This window comes from Carassius auratus, unplaced genomic scaffold (genome assembly GCF_003368295.1).
Source record: "Carassius auratus strain Wakin unplaced genomic scaffold, ASM336829v1 scaf_tig00002951, whole genome shotgun sequence".
NCBI classification, from domain to species: domain Eukaryota; kingdom Metazoa; phylum Chordata; class Actinopteri; order Cypriniformes; family Cyprinidae; genus Carassius; species Carassius auratus.
Window position 1 is genome coordinate 237585 of NW_020523497.1, and position 22001 is coordinate 259585.

The 22001-nt window shown below is 39.2% G+C and overlaps 1 protein-coding gene across 1 annotated transcript in view; it reads left to right on the top strand.

The window, feature by feature from the left end:
* The window catches only part of LOC113070060 (rab proteins geranylgeranyltransferase component A 2-like), a 46182-nt gene extending 27754 nt beyond the window's left edge, over positions 1 to 18428 (top strand). The window contains exons 12-15 of the mRNA XM_026243222.1: positions 1361 to 1457; positions 12344 to 12454; positions 17354 to 17511; positions 17642 to 18428. Coding sequence (XP_026099007.1) covers positions 1361 to 1457; positions 12344 to 12454; positions 17354 to 17511; positions 17642 to 17911 — 636 coding nt within the window. The 3' untranslated portion in view covers positions 17912 to 18428. The remainder of the gene's footprint in view (positions 1 to 1360; positions 1458 to 12343; positions 12455 to 17353; positions 17512 to 17641) is intronic.
* Positions 18429 to 22001: the final 3573 nt, after the last annotated feature.

The window sequence follows — 22001 nt, forward strand, 5'->3', positions numbered from 1 at the left end:
TTTATCCAAAGCGACTTACAGTTCATTCAGGCTATAAATTTTTACCTATGTGAATCGAACCACCAATGCTTTACCAGTTGAGCTCAAGGAACGTAAAATCGCTTTGGATAAAATCGTCTGCTAAATGAATAAATGTAAATGTAAATCTCTAGTAATTTTAATTTTGTGCTCATTCTTTTGTTTGTTCCTTTTGCTTGTTCATTTATTCTTCCTTTCTTTTGTTTGTATATATGGCCTCATATTTCTTTCTTTCTTTTATGTTTTATTTTTTTTATTTTTGCATATTCACATGCACACTTAAAGGGCATTGACCCATCTCTGCTGTGTGTGTGTGCGTGTGTGTTCATGTAGGGTGTTTCTTGCATGCCTTGCACTTTTTCTTTTCAACTTGAATTGCATTACATCTTTTTTTATGCTGCATATTACATTTGGATGGATTCTTGGGACACGTCCAATATTCAGCAGGTATAGATGCAACAAAACATCAGAGCCGATTTGTGGGATCGTTACAATAGTTTTGACGTCCCGTTCTTGAGCGTAACATTCCAAAGTGAATTATGAGAGGAAAAAATAGCCAGTTCAATGAAAGGACAGTAATTCTGTTTGCTGTTACGGATTTAGAATTGGATAAATAAATCTTTCTGATGCGAGAGTGGATGGTGACACGCAAGCATCCTCTTAGGCTAATTTGAGTGCTGTCCACCAGAGTCCAGGAAAAGAAGGGGAGTAGTCAGCATGCCTTCTGAATCCCAGCCCAATTTGCTCTCCATCAGGAATTCATGCTTGAATATTCAAAGCAGATCAGGAGAGGAAGGAAAAGTTGGTGTAATTTATGCTCATTAGCCTCTGCGAACAGAAATTAATATCAGTGTCTTGACACGGTGTGGAAATGGAATATTACATGACTGTGTTTGACAAAACGTAATTAAATATTAAGGCTGGTTTTAATTAGCCGTTCGTCCTTTGGAATGACACTCGCCAAACGAGCATTCGGTCAATGCTCTCTCTTACTCTTCCACACTTTTATTGTTGACATACTTGGACTTGATTAAAAAGCAGTTTTAACATACTTTATCCAAAGGACTTTATGAAAACATTGTCTTGATTGAAATAACCATGATAGTGTTATAGTCACAAATATTTGATAATATGTTTTAGCTCAATCTTGTATTCATTATCATCTATGGCAGTATTTATTTAAACTCACATCATGGGAAAAATTCAATGTGTTTGTCATTTCGCCGTAGATTCTGCACTGTGTTTGTAGTGTCAGGGAGAAATGGCTTGTCAGTCATATGTTTTATGTATTATGTTTTATGTAAACTGTAAGATGCAAGTATGTTTCCTGCTCTAATGGCAGATCTCATTGGTGACGATTCCTCCTCTGGATTCTTCTGCCCCAGCTGTGAGGATGGTTGAGCTCTGTTCCTCCTCCATGACCTGCATGCCTGGGACCTGTGAGTAACACATGCACCACAATCCCACAATGCATACATCCCATGATCACACAACAGTTATACAGTTACCATAATCATATGGTAAATGCATGTTGCACCACGCTTTGCCAAGCATAACAATGATTTCCAAACAATTTGCAATTCTGCCTTTTGCCAGTTCCAAAATGTACCAACAACCTAGTTAAGAGATACAGTCACTTCCATTTTTGTAGTAAATCAAAAATATATATAGACAAGATATATAGACCTTTATGCCTGGCCTGAAGTTAACTTCCGGTCTGTGTTTGTTTATCCTTCCGTTTATCGCTAATTATTATTTTTTGAAAACCTTGATACACTACCTTTCAAAAGTTTGGTTAAGATAAAAAAAAGTAATTAATCCTTTTATTTAGCAGGGGCGCATTAAATTGAACAAAAGTGACAGAAAGCATTTATAATGATGCAAAGGTTTCTATTTCAAATAAATGCTGTTCTTTGTTTTCTGTTCATCAAAGATGTTTCTATGTTGCTAATAATCAGAAATGTTTCTTGAGTAGTAAATAAGCATATTAAAATATCACGAGACACTGAAGACTGGAGTAATGATGCTGGAAATTCATTTAAATATATATTGAAACAAAAATCTATTATTTAAAATTATAGTAATGTTTCACAATATTACTGTTCTTACTGTATTTTGATCAATTCACGAGTTCACATCTACGTATATTAATACCGTAAGTTTATGCGTATTTGGCGTGCTGTCCGGGTGGAGGGCTCCGAGCTCGGGATGTGGCCCGAACCCAGAGTACTCCCCCCGGTTGTGGTAAGAGTAGATGGATCTATAAGTGAGGAGAAATGGGGTGGAGGAGGGATGCTGAAAACCGTCAATGAACAGAGATAGGTTCTGCTGTTATTTATACCTTGTCATGAGTTGATTACTGATTGGTCTCCACTTGTGTTAATCAGGTTAATGAACTGCGACTGTTCCTCCCGAACTTTGTTATAAAACAGCATTTCACGAGTTCACATCTACGTATATTAATACCGTAAGTTTATGCGTATTTGGCGTGCTGTCCGGGTGGAGGGCTCCGAGCTCGGGATGTGGCCCGAACCCAGAGTACTCCCCCCAAAAACAAGAGAGCAAAAGGACAGCCGCCGGACTACGAACCCCCCAAAACTCAGAGATTTGGCGGGCTGACGTTTTTAGAAGTATGGTCGTTTGACCAGGAGATCTCACATTGCCTCTGGCAGAAGTAGAGGAGCAGGCAGGTCCTGTTGGTTAATAGTTGAGGAAGAAGCGGTTACGATGTCGGGAAGACGGGCTCCACCGTCTGCCTGCGAGGTGTAATGATATATTGACTAGATGCGTAATGTATCTGCTGGGAGGCTGAGGCTCGCTGGACAGATAGAGGAAACAAATTATATTCCTGCATTCACTGGAAGACTGGCTCGCTGGATGAAGAACAGAAAGAGATGGATGCATACTGTGTCCACTGGGAGACTGAGGCTCGCTGGACGGGTAGAGGAATGAATAGGTATTTACTGCGTCCGCTGAGACACTAGTGCTCGTTGGACAGACAGAGGAAACCAATAGATATAACTGCGTCCGCTGGGAGACTGAGGCTCGCTGGACAGATATGGGAGACGAATTATGTCCCTGCGTCCGCTGGAAGACTGGGCTTGCTGGACGAAGAACAGGAAGAGATGGATGCATACTGCGTCCGCTGAGAGACTAGTGCTCGCTGGACAGGCAGAGGAAAAATATGTATTTACGGTGTCCCCTTGGAGACTGAGGCCCAATGGACAGGTAGAAGGAATTAGATAATTACTGCATCCACTGAGAGACTGGTGCTCGCTGGACGGACAGGGAAATCAATGGATATTTCTGTGTCCGCTGGGAGACTAGTGCTCGCTGGACAAACAGTGGAAAAATAGATGTTATTGAGTCCGCTGTGAGACTAGTGCTCGCCGACTGATAGAGGAGACAAATAGGTATTTCTGCGTCCACTGGGAGACTGAGGCTCGCTGGACGGACAGTGGAATGAATAAATATTTACTGCGTCCGCTGAGAGACTGGTGCTCGCTGGACGGACAGTGGAAACGAATAACTATTTACTGCGTCCGATGAGAGACTAGTGCTCGCTGGAAGGGCAGTGGAAACGGATAAATATTTACTGCGTCCTCTGAGAGACTGGTGCTCGCTGGACGGGCAGTGGAAACAAATAAATATTTACTGCGTCCGCTGAGAGACTCGTGCTCGCTGGACGGACAGTGGAAACGAATAAATATTTACTGCGTCCGCTGAGAGACTCGTGCTCGCTGGACGGACAGTGGAAACAAATCAATATTTACTGCGTCCGCTGAGAGACTCGTGCTCGCTGGACGGACAGTGGAAACGAATAAATATTTACTGCGTCCGCTGAGAGACTCGTGCTCGCTGGACGGACAGTGGAAACGAATAAATATTTACTGCGTCCGCTGAGAGACTGGTGCTCGCTGGACGGGCAGTGGAAACGAATAAATATTTACTGCGTCCGCTGAGAGACTGGTGCTCGCTGGACGGACAGTGGAAACAAACAAATATTTACTGCGTCCGCTGAGAGACTGGTGCTCGCTGGACGGACAGTGGAAACAAACAAATATTTACTGCGTCCGCTGAGAGACTCGTGCTCGCTGGACGGGCAGTGGAAACGAATAAATATATACTGCGTCCGCTGAGAGACTCGTGCTCGCTGGACGGGCAGTGGAAACAAACAAATATTTACTGCGTCCGCTGAGAGACTGGTGCTCGCTGGACGGACAGTGGAAACGAATAAATATTTACTGCGTCCGCTGAGAGACTGGTGCTCGCTGGACGGACAGTGGAAACGGATGAATATTTACTGCGTCCGCTGAGAGACTGGTGCTCGCTGGACGGGCAGTGGAAACGGATGAATATTTACTGCGTCCGCTGAGAGACTGGTGCTCGCTGGACGGGCAGTGGAAACGAATAAATATTTACTGCGTCCGTTGAGAGACTGGTGCTCGCTGGACGGACAGTGGAAACGGATAAATATTTACTGCGTCCGTTGAGAGACTGGTGCTCGCTGGACGGACAGTGGAAACAAATAAATATTTACTGCGTCCGCTGAGAGACTGGTGCTCGCTGGACGGACAGTGGAAACAAACAAATATTTACTGCGTCCGCTGAGAGACTCGTGCTCGCTGGACGGGCAGTGGAAACGAATAAATATTTACTGCGTCCGCTGAGAGACTCGTGCTCGCTGGACGGGCAGTGGAAACGAATAAATATTTACTGCGTCCGCTGAGAGACTGGTGCTCGCTGGACGGACAGTGGAAACGGATGAATATTTACTGCGTCCGCTGAGAGACTGGTGCTCGCTGGACGGGCAGTGGAAACGGATGAATATTTACTGCGTCCGCTGAGAGACTGGTGCTCGCTGGACGGACAGTGGAAACGGATAAATATTTACTGCGTCCGTTGAGAGACTCGTGCTCGCTGGACGGGCAGTGGAAACGGATAAATATTTACTGCGTCCGTTGAGAGACTGGTGCTCGCTGGACGGACAGTGGAAACGGATAAATATTTACTGCGTCCGTTGAGAGACTGGAGCTCGCTGGACGGACAGTGGAAACAAATAAATATTTACTGCGTCCGCTGAGAGACTGGTGCTCGCTGGACGGACAGTGGAAACAAGAGAGACTTTTAAATTAAAAAATTTTTTATTATTATTTTTTTTTTTTTTTTTTTTTTTTTTTTTTTAATTTATTTTTTATGTTTGAAAACAGCGTATTATGCAGAGGCTAATGCGACTGGGAATGTGGGGCATCGAAGCTGATCATAAACCCTTGTTTAAATTCACGTCGCTTATTGTGAAAACTGAACAGCTTATTTCAGTGAAATGGCTTAACATGATGACTTTTTTTTTTTTTTTTTTTTTTTTTTTTTTTTTTTTTTAATATATGGGGGAGGTAAAGAAAAGGCTCCTGCGGAAGCAGACACTGCTGCGGCAGTGAGGAGATACGAAAGGGGCTCCTGCGGGAGCAGACACTGCTGCGGCAGTGAGGAGATACGAAAGGGGCTCCTGCGGGAGCAGACACTGCTGCGGCAGTGAGGAGATACGAAAGGGGCTCCTGCGGGAGCAGACACTGCTGCGGCAGTGAGGAGATACGAAAGGGGCTCCTGCGGGAGCAGACACTGCTGGGGCAGTGAGGAGATACGAAAAAGGCTCCTGCGGGAGCAGACAGTGCTGCGGCAGTGAGGAGATACGAAAGGGGCTCCTGCGGGAGCAGACACTGCTGCGGCAGTGAGGAGATACGGAAAAGGCTCCTGCGGGAGCAGCTCTGCATTTAACCCATCCAAGTACACACACGGCAGTGAACGCGCACACACCGTGAACGCACACCCGGAGCAGTGGGCAACCATTTATGCTGCGGCGCCCAGGGAGCAGCTGGGGGTTCGGTGCCCTGCTCAAGGACACCTCAGTCATGGCATGGCCGGGCCGTGGCTCGAAACCCACATCCCTAGGGTTAGGAGTCCACTCTCTAACCACTGGGCCCTGAGTTCCCCCTCCTTGACTGTGGGAAGAGTAGACAGGTTAGTAACATTTTCAACCTTTGTTCATTTTCAACCAATGTGGAGGAAGTTTTTTTTTTTTTTTTTTTTGGCAGTATAAAATAAGAGGCAAAAATTATTTTACTATTGTAAATATGAGTTTATGACAGCGTTTATAATTAAACCTCGGTAGCAATAAATTTACCGTTGTCTGAGACGTCATGAAATGTTCTTTAGCATCATGACCATAGAATGTAGTCATGGTTCTGCAAGGTTTGCCATGGTTTCCAGAGATCTGGAGCTGATTCTGGGTAGCTCGGTGGTTTGTGACTGTTGTCTCGTGGCGCGCTGTCTTTTAAGGGGCCGGTCACCTATCACCCCTTTTTTTTTTTTTTTTTTTTTTTTTCTCTTCCTTCTTCTCAGGCGCGTCCGCACCGCATCGAGTTGAAAACATCTCAACTTTCCAGGATGCCGCAGCGCAAGAATATCAGACCTGAACTAGGAAGTTGGTCACCAGATCACAGGGTAACCAGTTAAATTGCATGGAGACACCGGAGAGCGCCTAGATGTTCCTCTGAGGTGCTCGCTCATCGCAGTTGTGCTGCCGTGGTACACCATATCGGTTTTGCAAAGGGAACAAAGAGACGTTTTATTTGTCCTCTGTTTAAAGTATTCTCATACTTTTAATAACAGTGGTCTCTGTTTGTGATAGAATGCAACTTCTTCATTCGCCGTATGCCATTATGCGAGATGTAAACAGTGTGACGCGTCCACGCATTGCACGCATTTTGTAGTCGACGTAAACGATGACGTCGACACGTCGTTGCAGCACTAATTAGTGGTGGAAATTATGATTCTTTCTAGAGATTCGTTCATTTTCGGTTCATTCACCAAAATGATTAGTTCAGAGATAATTTCTTCGTTTTACACAGAATATGCCAGCAGGTGGCAAAAGAGTGTATTATGTGTTATGTCTTACGTCAACGAACGCATTCACTTGTTACAAAAACTGATCTGGCTTTATTAAAATGTGTGTATAATCGTGTTCGATATAGGAAGTCTAATTGAGTTGTTCAGATGAACAAAGCACGGGGTTTCTTGCATAATTAGCATTTTAATTGTTTGGTCAGACAGTTTGTATATTATATATTCACATCCATAAATCGGGGATTAACCTTTCTTTTACGGTCTATGGATTAAACGTGGAGTTGCTAAATATCAAGACGAGCGTATGTGCACAGTACTGTACCTATAACTGCGCTTTGCATTTTCGAGATTGACATGCTAAAATAGCAGATTAACCCAGTTTACTCTAATTCAAATGTTCGCGAACAAGATAAGCTATGTGCCAGTTCATTTAATTCACAAACGACGTGTATCCGTTCATTCAGTTCGTTCACGAATGACAAGTGTGCCAGTTCAGTCATTTCACTCACGAACGATAAGATCTCTAGATCTAGTTCAGACTCATATGAAACTCGTTCATTGAAGGGCGTATTCGTTACTACATTCAACAAATCACATACTCTGTCACATCTCATATTCGAAGGCTATCGGCTCGATGTTGAGTAATTCTTTGACAGGATGAACGGTTGTTACCCGGTTCACTGAGCTGCGCATGCGCTGCTTAAAGCGCCGCGCTGCTATGAAGGGAGGAACTTTACTGAACGAGAAATATGAGTCCGTGGATAACATGAACGATTCGTTCACCTAAAAGATTCGTTCAAAAAGAACGATTCGTTTACGAACGACACATCACTAGCACTAATGGATACATCTGGAACACTGGTTTCACGTTGTAGTATAGACTGTGGAAACAGAGGCTTCTGAAAACTATGAGAATCATTATGCAATGAAAATCATTATGTCTGTAAAACATACCAACAGACATGATTATGGCAATAACGTTAATTGCAGTTATGTGCTATTCACTTACAAGCAGTTCTAAAGATATTTACTTGCATGCTTTCATATTACGGTCCTAGAAAAACTCAGAATTTACTCACACTGCTGTCCTGCGGCAAAACGAGGGTATAATGATCACGCCAGTAGATGGTGAAATATGTCCCCAAGAAAATTGGTCCTGCCAGAATAATTGCATGAAACTTGTCTGTAAAACCTCAGTGAGGTTTAAACATGCACGGTAAGGCAGATAATATCTTTGGACATTTCAGTGTGGATGATGACTACCTCATGGCCTGATTTAACGAACTTTAAGCCTCCTTTCCACAGCACGCGACATTTGTACACGATTGTCGCATTTCTCCCTCTCGCGGCAGGCGTGCTTAACTTTCAAACTGGTCGTGCAGTAGCCCTAACTGTTACCTTGACATGTTCACCATGGTAAAGTTAATAATTTGAATGAATAGAATGTATAATGTATGAATACATCGTCACAAATCAGATTACCCCCTAAATAAAAACAGTAGGTTTTGTGGGGCTAATCACGTAAATAATGGTTTAATTATTTCTGCCATAATTATTATGAACCACCATTTTACATAAATTATGTTGAAGAATAATGTCAAGGTTAACAAAATATAGGTAATTCTGACCTCGCACCGAAAGATCACATCCCGTCGGGCGTTTGCACACGGCCTGGTCGCAGAAGTTTAAATATTTGAACGCATCCGAGGCTCAATTTGGATCTGAATTTCCACATACATATGTGATCGGAACTCCACGCGGCTCTCGCACTACTTCTGGCCGCAAACCTGTATTTACCGTCTTCATCTGAAAATGTATTGATTTATGACGCACGGTCTGCACCGCTAGAGGAGGCGGCCTCAAACTGCGCCTCGGCCGGAAAAAGCCGCGGTGAAAGGCTGAGCCGCTGCAGGAAGTGAAAGAGGCTTGCTGCGGTAAGAACTGAGGAGCGGGCTGGTTGAATGCCTGCTGGTGCTGCGATTCCAGCGCTCAAAGAGAGCCCGGTCTTGATCGGATCAATTGTGGTGTCAAGCGAGGCGAGCTTGAACTTTGCACGGTCTATTGGCCACGACGTGTGGCTTGGCAAGAAGAGCAGCTGTCGCGATGACGTTTGATGGTGCTCAACGGCCGTGTTTAATGATCATGGTCAGCAAAGTAGCAGATCTGAGAAATCGCCGGTATGGATCTCCTTGTTGCAAGGAAAATTTCGTCTGTGATAAGATGACGGACAGCGCGAACCGGGATGCTGAAAACCGTCAATGAACAGAGATAGGTTCTGCTGTTATTTATACCTTGTCATGAGTTGATTACTGATTGGTCTCCACTTGTGTTAATCAGGTTAATGAACTGCGACTGTTCCTCCCGAACTTTGTTATAAAACAGCATGTAAATGCAGCCTTGGTGACCATAAAAGACTTCTTCCAAAACACTGACACACTTTTGAGCAGTAGTGTGTATTAATATTTCTGTTGTGTATTAATTTACCAAATGTAGAGTTTGAACTATCCATGATCTTTCAAAAATGATAACACTGATACACACTGATAGTCTTAGAACACAGCCAAATGTCCAAACTGTCGTTCAAAACACTCAGTTCACAGCAATGACTCCATCATTAACTCCATTGTTGTTTATGAAAGTTATTATGTTTGTTACACTGGCCCTATTTTGCTATCAATCATCGTGAAGGGGTAGATCAGGTGGGGATGGTGGAGTGGTTTTTGGCGCAGGTCCCAGTGACCGACTCCGTCCTCACGGGGGAATGAAAAGCTTAATCAGCGCAACTCCTCTTCCTCTCTCTGGGAATTGAGTTCAGGGGAAATGATAGGAAGCTTTGCTTTGCTATAGCCCAGTCCCACAGGGAGATGGATCGTAGTCGTTCCTCTTTAAGTAATGCACTTCTACCTGAGAGCATCCCTCGCAATCAGAGGATGATGATGACCGTGACAGACATGCGTTCACAGGAGAAGATGCTCTTTATTTATCATTAACCACTTATGACAAGACTCTTTTAGTTACACTGCTGGGGATGTTAGATCTGCTCTCAAGGGCTCCAAGCGACACAACAACTATTGGTTATAGACTTTGAAGGTAAAGTGTGTGATTTTGGGTTACTAGCAGGACCAAACAGAATTGCCTAAATTATATCCGCTATTGCTCCAAACTCTGCCTCAGACTTGGCCTTATCTCATTACACTGGGAGCAAGTTTGAAGTATTTAAAGTATTAGGAAATTTGAATTCTGGTGCATGATTGTTCTTTGCCCCTCTCCATCACTCTTAGTTAGGGCTGGGACAACGCGTCGAGGTCATCGATGACATCGACGCAAAATATGCGCATCGATTCGTCGACCTGTTTTTATTTCTCTAAAAAACGTTTGCAAAACGTTTACCTTATGTGCGCTGGATATATGCGATGGCCGCATCAACATTCTGTCCAATGTTATATAACCAATCCAGGGGTTTTTCTGCATTGATCTTTTTTTTTTGCGGCTGTCAAAGCCTTATTTGATCGCTGTGCCTGACAGGACGCGTACGAGAGAGAGTCTTCAAACAACACGAGCGCTTCTTGCTTTCTCTCTCTCCCTTGTGCATATTAATCAAAATCATTAAACACGATAGAAAAAGGGCGAAACACCAAAGTTTCACGCACGCTCGCGCACTCACAGTCTTCAAACTACACGAGCGCTGTCTTGCTCTCTCTCTCTCTCTCTCTCTCTCTCTCTCTCTCTCTCTCTCTCTCTCCCCCTTGTGCATATTAACCAAAATCATTAGACACGATAGAAAAAGGGCGGAAAGCCAAAGTTTCACGTGGAGCATTCTGAGATTTTTTTTTCTCCATGACAGGCTGCTGGCTCCCACTGTTATTATTATTATTTTTTATTTTTTTGGAAAAGCACTCTCTGTATTAGCTTAAAGCCCTCAAGTTTACATTGGTTACTGTATTCTTTCAATTGTTCTAAACAAGTATTTTGGGTGACCTTTTTTATTGAATGCTAGACATCAAGTTGTTGTTCTTTCAGATGAAAATAAGAACTTTTTTTCAGTAAGCTAGCCTTCAAGGGTTTATTGAATGCTATCTCTATACAAGTGCAAAGCAATGCATTCTTAGTCTTTTATTTTGTAATTTTAAGAGCAATAAACATATATTGCAATGTTAAGGAATTCATGAATTTTCATTCAGATATGTAAATCAACATGTATAAATTGTTAGTAGTCAATTAATGGGGAGATAATCGAAATCGAATCGGTCTGAAAAAATTAATCGTTAGATTAATCGATGCATCAAAAAAATAATTGGTAATCGTTTAAAAAATAATCGTTTATCCCAACCCTACTTTTAGGGCTACTTTTAAAGAAAGCCAAAGCCTTTAATAGTAGTTCTTGTCAGATTGTTAGCCAAGTTTGTTATACTTGTGAAGGTTTTGCTAGTAAAGCATGCTCTGACATGTTCCCTGGTGCAGCTTATAGGCAGCAGCTTGAGTTCTCATCCTATGGAAGATAGTTTCCACCATGGGATAACTTTTTTTAAGAAGGTTATTGTGACTTTTCAAAATTCAGATTTTTCCCTCTCACAATACTGACTTTTTTTTTTTTTAAGTTGAGAAGAAAACTCTCAACTTAATTACGAGATGTAAACATTTTGTACTTGAATCACAAGTTTATATCTAGTATTTATTCAGGTACACAAGATCATATGGAAGCTTGTTTCTGGAATAAAGAATTAAAAAAATGTATCTCGTAATTCAGACTTTTTTTTTCTCAGAATTCTGAAGGAAAATTGTGAGATGTGTACTTAAGAGACAAAAGGTCTGAATTGTGAGATTAATTCCTTGGTGGAAATGGGCTTCCATATGATCATTTTACTGACTTGCATACACCTGTTTTATGATGAACATGAATTAAAATTAAATTGTATATTTTTGGGGGGGCATACAAAAAAGTTTATTACTGATACTACAATGAAGGAAAAAAAACTCATGAAGAAATTAAGAAAAAAAAAAATATTGAAAAGAAAAAAGTAGCTTGCTATAATCCAATATTATTATTTCTTAGAAACAAAATAATATTGTAACAAAACAGCATATTAGTATTCAAAAACATTTGTTCTTTCAAGTCATGTGGTTCAGCTAACATGCAGAGAGAAAAAAACTGAAATTATATCATACAGAGAAACCCTGGAGACTCCTAAGTTGTAAAAACTACAATCTTTTATTTTTATTTATAATCAATTATATTTATTTTACATTTTTATTATTATTTTATTTGTGTATACTATTTCTTTATTTGTACATTTACACTTTTTTTTTTTTTTAATTGTATTATTATTATGATTATTTTTATTTTATTTTTACCATATGGCAAAAAAAAAAAAAAAACGTAACCACCTTATTTGCTCTAAATGATCTGTTGTTTTTTTATCAGATTTGGTCCACTTGACCTGTTCATCATCTGGTACGGCCCAGGAAGATCTTGCTCCAGTTGTGTCTCAGTTGTTTCACGTTTCCACCATTCCTGGAGAGGAACCTTCAGAAGGTAAGACCTGACCCAGCACCTTCACTTCTGATTAAAACTCCCCATCATTTCAAACACATTAACATCTTCAGTCCTTCTGTGCATCGACCTCCGATCGCACATCCAGATCCACTATACATCCTGCTAACAGCACTTAACTAACCTTGCCGCTCGTGTCAAAGAGAGATCATCTCTTCCTCTCTTTAAAGAAGAAAGATCTGGTATTGCAGTGACATTCAGCGAAGGGCTTACACAGAGACGTTACTGGTGATAACAGTGATTGATTTTGATGGTGGTGTGGCAGGCAGGGGCCAGGAGCTGCTCCCATTGATTCCCATTATGCTCTGTCAGGGTCTGCTTGGCTCCTTCAGAGTGAATCTGAGCACGACCTGTCACATATGACCTCACCTTACCTTCAGATCATAAGGGTGGAATCACATAGTGAGTTTGGATTTCAGAGATTCAATGTAAAATGTGATTTTAGTTGTACATGCTGGTAAAATGTCAGTGTATTAACTAAGTATCAGCAAAGCAGTAGGTTTTCCAGGATTTGTGTTGTTTGTGTATGTATGTATATGTATATATATGCAGACATTAAATTAAATAAGCATTAAAAAAAAAACACTTCAATTTGTTGCCAAGGTAATTTCTCATTTTCATTTAGTTTAACTTAATTTCCTTATATAACTTAAACTAAATTAATACAAACTATACAGGCACTTTAAAATGTAGAAAAATTACAAAAATATAATTAATATAATAATATAAAAATAAAAACAGATTTAAAATATTAGTAAAAAAAACAATAATATCTCAGTTATCCTAAAACAAAACGGAGGTTTCCAAGTTACAACTTTTTGTCAGAAATGCAGTGGTGTAGCCTGACAAACCACTTTATTTAGTAAAATCAAGCACAATAATCGTGCTTTTCCTGGAATGTCCTCTCACTCCTGTTGTTGAAATGGTGTTAAGAAGTGCTATTCATTTTAGATGCTTCAATTAGACCTTTAATTTCAATAAACAAACAAAAATTGGTAGGGCTCCCAGAAGCTTTCATATCTCATGTTACATGGGCTATTTTGTAAATATTTATATAAATTAATAAATGTTAATATTCAACAGATAATAATTAAAATTAATAATACAATTACATTGTGTGCTGATTAACTAATCAAATAGTTAATCTGAGAAAAGGAAAGCACTGGAACAAAAAACTGGTTTGATAAAAATTGGCATTGTGAAGTGTTTTTTTTTTTTTTTTTTTTTTTATGGCCAGAATAGCAAAAGGCCAAAAATCTCTAGTTTCTAAATCATATTAATATGGGATGTGTTCTAGGAAAACCCAACACATGGTGAAATTGTACAATTTTTTAGGTTTTGATACCATTAGGTTTTATTTTTTATTTTTTTATTTTTTTTCAGTGGAGGGTGTGGGATGCAGTGCCCCGCTGGGCGACACACAGCCTTTTTATCACAGGAATGAGCTAGTACTATTTTAATTAAAATGTCAGAACAAATACTGGCAGAGGTCTTGAGGATGAATCGCTAGATAAGAAGAGCAGTGGGCCAGAACAGGTCAGAGAGACAAAGTCACCTGGGTAGATCTTCATTCATCCCCATGGTCAAAGCTGTGTGTGTGTGTGTGTGTGTGTGAGAGAGAGAGAGAGAGTCTGTTTTGATTATGATTGATCCAAATGGAGCAAATAAAAAACAACTAGTGCAGATTTCCTAGAAGATTTTAAACTCTTCAAAAAGATATGATCGCATGTAGACTGTATTAAAGGAAACGGATTGCTATTACAATTACTGCTCACATTCAGCGTTAGTGACTTGAACAAGCCATGACTCTCAGAGCCCCTTAGTGACACACGGCGGAGCTCTTTTGGGCATGCTTTGCTCAATGTAACATTGGTGATTGGTGGAATTTTCTGTGAATGCTAAAGGCATAGTTCACCCAAAAATGTAAATTAGCCCTCAAGCCTAATTATATTATTTATTTAAAATATAAAAATAAAGTAAACAAAGTAATTGTAAAACTGCAGAACGTTTTCTGTGAAGGGTAGGGTTAGGAAATGGTTTGGGAGGTTTTCAGCTGCAGGCATGTGTTAGCTGCCATAAGGAGTGCTGCTGTAATGCTAATCTGACATTTGTCACATCTGGGAGCGTGTGTGTGTGTGTGTGTGTGTGTGTGTGTGCTCTTGTTTTTGTGACATATCAGGACACAACTCTGTATAATGACATGGGTATGACACAGGTATTACAAGGAGAGGGTGACTTATGAGGACATAACCCATGTCCCCATTTTTCAAAACGCTTATAAATTATACAGAATGAACAGAATTTTTTGAGAAAGTAAAAATGCACAAAGTTTCCTGTGAGGGTTAGGGTTAGGGTTAGGGTTGGTGAAGGGCCATAGAATATACAGTTTGTACAGTATAAAAACCATTACGCCTATGGGATGTCCCCATGTGTGTGTGTGTGTGTGTCCGAACCAGAGCCCAAACACATGAATACTTACACATACTTCAATAGAATTTTTCACACTTAAGATATAAGAAGAAATATAAAAGTAGCATAGTAGTCTTTGAATTTGACTCACTTTGATTGAGAAATTGAATCATATGATGCATTAAACCAAGAAACAAAACACTGTGTGTTGCCTGGAGACATGCAACTCTTGATTCTGATTTGGCCTAATTTGGAATTATTTTTGTTAGCAGCACAAAAACAGAGGAAGTATTATATAATCTTTTATTTCATTATAATGTATACACTACCATTCAAACATTGATGTGCTAATTTTTTTTAAAATAATTCTGCTCACCAAGGCTGCATTTGACCAAAAATACAGTAGAAACAATAATATTATGAAAGTATATTATTATTCTGAAAGTATTGTAATGTACATATTGCTACAATAGTATTACAAAATATGCAGTTATTTTATATACTGTTTATATTAAAGTTGAATTTTCAGCATATATATAATTAACATTATATAAATATATAACACTATATATTAAATAACATAAACATATACAGAAAATAACAATATTTGTTCCCCCAGTACGGTGTTTCTCTGTGTCCATCTATTATCTAGTCATGTATGTTCATGGCTTTCTTATAAGAGAAGAGGTTCTTTGGCGCTGTGTGTTCAGTTAAAGGCTTGAGTGTTTTGTTAATCAGTGACCTGGCTGCATTGGGAGGGAAGGATGGGTGGTGTATTTGAAGCGGCGTTAAACATTGATGCCGCCACACCTCTCCCCCTCTCTAAATTAAGCAAATCACCAGGCCACTCCGGGCAGGAAAAGGAACACGCGTCATAATTGTGTGACATTTGGGTAATGACCGTTCTGACATTTCAGACTGACACCTTCTCCCTCTCGCTTTTTCTAGCCTTTCTTTTCCCACCTTTTTGCAGCAGAGGCTCATGTATTTAAAGGGTAATGATACAGACTGACAGCTTTACGCTTTAAACGAACCAGTGACACAGACACACACACACACACTTGAGATTCTTCTCTGCGGTTGAACTATCGAGCCCTTCTCGCCTAAGATGTCATCAAAGGAGAAAAAGAGATTAGATGACCATGCAGCTGCTAACAAAATGTTAACAGTGACTTATCTCATGATAAATCAACATAGATCTATTGAAACGTTCATAAGTGGGGTTGGTAACACTTTAGATTAGGAAACACATTTACTGTTAACTAAGAGTTTTCCCTCAATAAAGTCCTAATTTGCTGCTTTACTGATAGTAAGAAAGGTAGTTTTTGTAGTAGTTTTATTTAAGTATTGGGTCAAGGGACATAGCATGACAAGGGTCATGCAGAATAAGGCATTATTATGTGTTCAAGTACTGGTATTAAGTACTCATAAACAGCCAACAAACTAGTAATATGCATGTTATGCTATGTTAATAGTGAATAGCCTAACCTAAAGTTTTACCGTGGTGTTTATAAGAAGAGTGTAGTTTTAGTGTTAATAGCTATTTTGTCTGGATGGCCTTACTAAAGCAGAAATGAACAGCCATTCTACAGTCGGTCTGTTAAGTGCATGTTTCTTAGCCAGAATAATCTGCAAAGTGGTCAAGATTGTATGCCATACGTCTGTGGTCTTTCCATCAACTCATGCTCTCTGCTGTCCTTGGTGCTGAAGTCTCTTCTACTCACAATAGGTGAGTAGAACCTTTTTTGATCGAAAAAACTGTAAAAAAAAAAAAAAGAACTAGTTTATTTTTTTATTTTTTTTTTATTCCTGTGAGCAAAGCTAAATTTTCAGCATCATAACTCCAGTCTTCAGTGTCACATGATCCTTCAGAAATCATTTTTAGTATGATGATTTGCTGCGTTATTATCATTACTTTTGGTTCTCATTCATCAATTATGGGTCTTAACAACAGTCTTTGCTGAATATAAAGTTCAGTGTTTGATGTTGTATTTCAGTGTTTCAGTCAGCATATTAGAGTGATGTCTGAAGGATCATGTGACACTGAAGACTGGAGTAATGATGCTGAAAATTCAGCTTTGAACCCCAGGCATAAATTACATTTTAAAATGTATTCAAATAGAAATCAGCTTTTTTAATTGTAATAATATTTTACAACATTATTTGGTGCAGCCTTGGTGATTAGAAAACATTAAATTGTCATCATAAAAAAAAACTATAATAATAACCCAACATTGGGCTGGTTTATATTAGTAATGAAATAATAAAAATACATTACCACTATAAAATTCTGATAGATTTTCCTCAAAATTAAACCTTCAGCAAAAGCAGCAGAAAAGTGGGAAAATGGTCATGACCTTTAATGTAGACAGCTGGCTTAATATTTATAGAACTCAAGAGTAAGACATCTGAAATGCAAAGCCTTCTAATGTCAAGACTTTAAAGAAATGATTGTTTAAACATCACATGTAGGTGCAGAGGAGAGAAGCAAGCCTGCAGTGCTGTGGGTCATGTACTTCAACATGAGGGACACCTCAGCCCTGGACAGCAGCAGCTACAGCCTGCCGAGCAACGTTCACGTGTGCACCGGTCCCGACAGCAGCCTGTGCAGTGACCACTCCATTAAACTGGTGAGTCCAGCAGAGGGAGGCAGACACCGTGTTCACTTGGATCAGATATTGCTTGCTGCCTCAATTATGGGATGCTTTAGTATTTTTCTTGTTGGTTTAGGTGAAATATAGTTTCTGTGTTTATTTCCAGGCTGAATCCGTGTTTCATCATATCCTCCCTGATGAAGAGTTCTGTCCGCCCGCGCCCAACCCAGAGGACATTATCTATGACGGCGATGCTCCGCAGGCCGAAGGGCCCAGCTTTGACCAGAGTACTAACTCAGAAGCAGATAAAAGCCAGGCGGAGGAAGAAGGTGCCTCCCATGAGAAGAGTCCATCGACAGAGAGCTCTGAACCCGCAGAGATGGACCGTGTTACCCAGCAGGCACCGCCGGACACGACCCCACCCTCTGAAGAATAACCCCTTTAGAGACGCTTGGTCATTTCTCCACAATCACTGAGCATATTTAATCCAAAATACAATATGTGTCTCAAAACCTTATGTTCATCAACCATTTTTTATACATTTTGTGTGCCTTTCTTTTGCATTTTCACACATTACGGTATGTATCATTTATTTTGTTACAGTAAGGTGTTCATATATATATATATATATATATATATATATATATTTTTTTTTTTTTTTCACATGTTACATATTTTTTTTTTTTAATGTATTCACAATTTAGCATGGTGCCTATCATACGGTCTATTCTAGAGTTATGCAGACGACTAAGATGAAATGATTTTGGTCACATGCAGGAGAGATACTGTTATTTTGGCAAGAGGTTACTACTACTAACCTTTTATTTCAGATGTCTATTTGGATACTGTCTGTCTTTTTTATTTTGCATTACTTCTGTTTTGTCTCATCACATTCAAATGTACGCTATAAATGTATCATGGTTGTTGGTATTAAATATTTTATTGAAGATGTATTTTAGTTCATTATTTATACCATCATCCACACTGCATTATTGAGCTTCACATCATCTGTCCCTGATACAAACCGATTTCAGCCTGAAAGTGTGATGTAAACGGTGATGCTCTGAGTGCAGTTTACCTGCCATGAAGGCGAGGTGAGGAAGCGCTAGCAGGCGCGAGGGAAGTTTGATGACATTTGGTCTGCACTGCCACGGCTGAACAGATGGCTCATTATGGCTGCGAGTGCGCAGTCGTCCCTCACAGCGGTTGCTGACTTTGTTTCCCTGGAATTTGATATGGGCTCTGCCGAGGGTATTTACCCACTCTGGAGGGGAAGAATTACTGCTGAACACATGGCCTGGGTTAGTCCCAGACGAGAGGAAGTGTGCTGATTCTTTCCGACGGCTAAGAGGAAGCACACCCCTGACAGCACTGACGAGTGTTTAGAGTCGAGTCAAGAGTGATGTGTGTCACATATAAACCTGGTCTTCGGTTTAATTCACTCATTTTGTATGATGCAATGTTTTGCATGTTGTAAAAAATGCAGAATGTGATGTATTTTGAAGTGATGATGGGGTTTTTTACATTTCTGGTAAAGCTTTCAGGATTACTTTATTTGAAAATGAACCAGGGCTGTAACCTCTACTGACATTGCGGGACCACCACAGGGGGCCGTGTGTCTCCTATATTCAGATTATTAAATTACTAATTCAAGTAAACTTAAAAAAAAAAAAAAAAACATTCAAGTACTAATAGTTATTTGTCATTAGTAAGCCTGACACAAAAGCAATGCATTATTTCAACCCTGTTACTGTAAGTTTGGTATTTATACATTGAAATTTAAATAATTAACTGAGTTTATTGTGCCTGGTAATAAATCAATATAGTAATAACACATGAAATTTCTGTATTACAATGTGGTTTGTGTCAGCTTGTTTCGGGGTTGAAGATCAGTTAAAAAAATGTCCATTAATGGCCTCAGCTAGCAAGCATCATTGCGCCACACAGTATTATTCACAGGTTGTGCTTTGATGATTAAAGAAAATGTGTTTACCCATTAAAGTTGAACTAGCATGCTTGATGAAGTTATTTCTCATTAATAATCCAAAGCCTGACCTTACAGCAAAACTTAATTTCAACCCTGTCACTGCAAGCTTGGAATTCATGTAGAGATTTGAATAGGTAACTTGTTATATTTGTAGCAAACATGCCACTTTTCTTTGAAATGTGTTTTGTCAACTGTTATATCCTAAATGTTCTTGAGTTGAAGATCAGTGCAAAAATGTCACAGCTAGCAAGCATCATCACATCAGACTGTATTATTAACAGGTTGTTATGCTGATGGAAATAATAATGTTTATTCCATAACCAGTTAAATTTTCAAGCTTGATTAAGTTATTGTCCTTTGTAATACTAAGCCTGACCCTACAATACTACTTTATTTCAACCCTGTTACTTTAAGCTTGGAATTTATATATAAATTCAAATGGGTAACTGAGTTTATTGTGCTTCGGTAAAAAGCACACATTAAATTTTATTACAATATTAATTCATGCCATCTCATTTTAAAGACATAAAAGGGTTTGTGTCAACCCTGTTACATATGCACGTTTCAGGGTTGAAGTTGTCAGCTCAAAAATGTCTCATAAGCTAACAATCATTGCACCACGCCATATTCACAGGCTATGTTCTGGTGATTAAAAAATGGTGTTTATGCCATAACAGAGTTGAATAGGTGCAAAAACAAAATGTTTTTTTTTTTTTCATTTCAAACCATTTTCTCCAAATCTTGAAGAACACTAATAATAATAATCATAGATTGTGAAAGTGAAGTTTTTATTTCAATCTATTTCCAATACAGAAATGTTATTTTATGTTATTTACCTATGCTCTAATTAAATCTTTTAAGTTCACTATATCCTATTAATTCATGTGCGGACACACAATTGGCATAATTTCCTGTGAGGGACCTACCGATGTTTTCCCTCGAGCAGAGATGGGAACTATTAAGGTTTAGACCTATTGAGTGTCCATATATCTGCTTCATGCTCTGTGATCGATTTCCTCAATTTTCGTAATTTCATGATCCTTTATATCCAGCATTTTGGTTTCATCTCATTGTTTTAGGGGCATGAGATTATTTTCTTCTCTCTTGAGTGACCTGCCTGCTCAATAGCATCATTGGGAATCAATTTTCTGCATGGAGAGTCTTGACATTCAAACGTAAAAGGGTAAAATGTGCCACAGGCAAGACACCTATGGGGCCACGCTTCTCTGGCACTGTGGGGTGCATTCAGTGAGGAATCTTTAGGGACTTACTCTGAGGAGTTGTAAAATGTTTCTCAACAAATTAAAGATTGACACATTAATATTTTTACTTGTTAGATGCCTCTGGCACTATCTGATTTCATCCTTAAGAATCCACTTAACAAGGTGCTGTATAAGAGGTGTAATGTAAGGGAATGCACTTATCTGCTCAATACAAATAAACAAACAACAAATAATGCAACCATACTGGAGACGTTAATCTATTTAGTTTATAGTTTAATTGGAGTTTGACAGATTGGAGGTATTACAGTTATGCCAGGTTTCAATCAGAATAAATATCACTTAGTGTAGGGTTATTTGTAGCCAAGCTGTAATTTTGTGAACATGCAAAACCAAAAAAGAAGAGAAAATGCAATTTAACTTTATGTGTGTAGGATACATTTAATGCTAGCAATGGAAATTGGAATTAGCTTTAGCACGATAAAGCAGTTGGCATTTTATTCTAAATTGGTTGAAAACTACATTTACTCCACCATCATTTCCATCACATAATGCTGTTAAATAAGTAATTCGTTAAATTAATTAAAAATGTTAACATTTAAAATGTTAAAGTGTCCTTTTCTAAGTCCAAAGCGTTAAAAGTGGCCACAGATGAAGAAACGCACTCTGATATACAGTATCTGTCACTTTTAGTTGCTTTAATGTGTTTTTACTGACATCTGGTGGCTACATTATATCAGTACATTAGCTTAATGCACATTTAGAGAGCGCGCTTCTCGGAGTCGTTTTAGTTCTGCTAATTGATTAATTCATTAATTTTCTTGTCCATACAGCAAAATATATTATTTTTCAAAATGTTTAAATGAAAAATAAAAAAAATAATGAAATGACAATACATTATTGAAATCATTTATCTATAAATAATGTATTTTGTAATACCTTAAATTATTAAATGTATAAGTATTTTTAAACATTATTTTATTTGATTTATTATCATACATAGCAGCATTTCAAGTCAATCACCTGACTTTTTTGTTGCGGCCGCCATCTTTAGGACCTTGTGCAGCCTCTCCTCAGTGATTGGAAACCAAAATACTGTAACACTCCAGCAACAACGGAAAACAATGGTATTTAAAAACTAAATAGATACTTATTTTCTGTCAAGCAAACTGCTTACTTCACTAAATTCTAGTTAAAACTTACAAATTTGCATTTGCTGATAGACTATTTACATCTGCCTCATACACAAACCCTCTCCATACACTTGGGCCATTACCCCTGGGAGATATGGTCAGGAAACACATTGTTAACTGTCACTG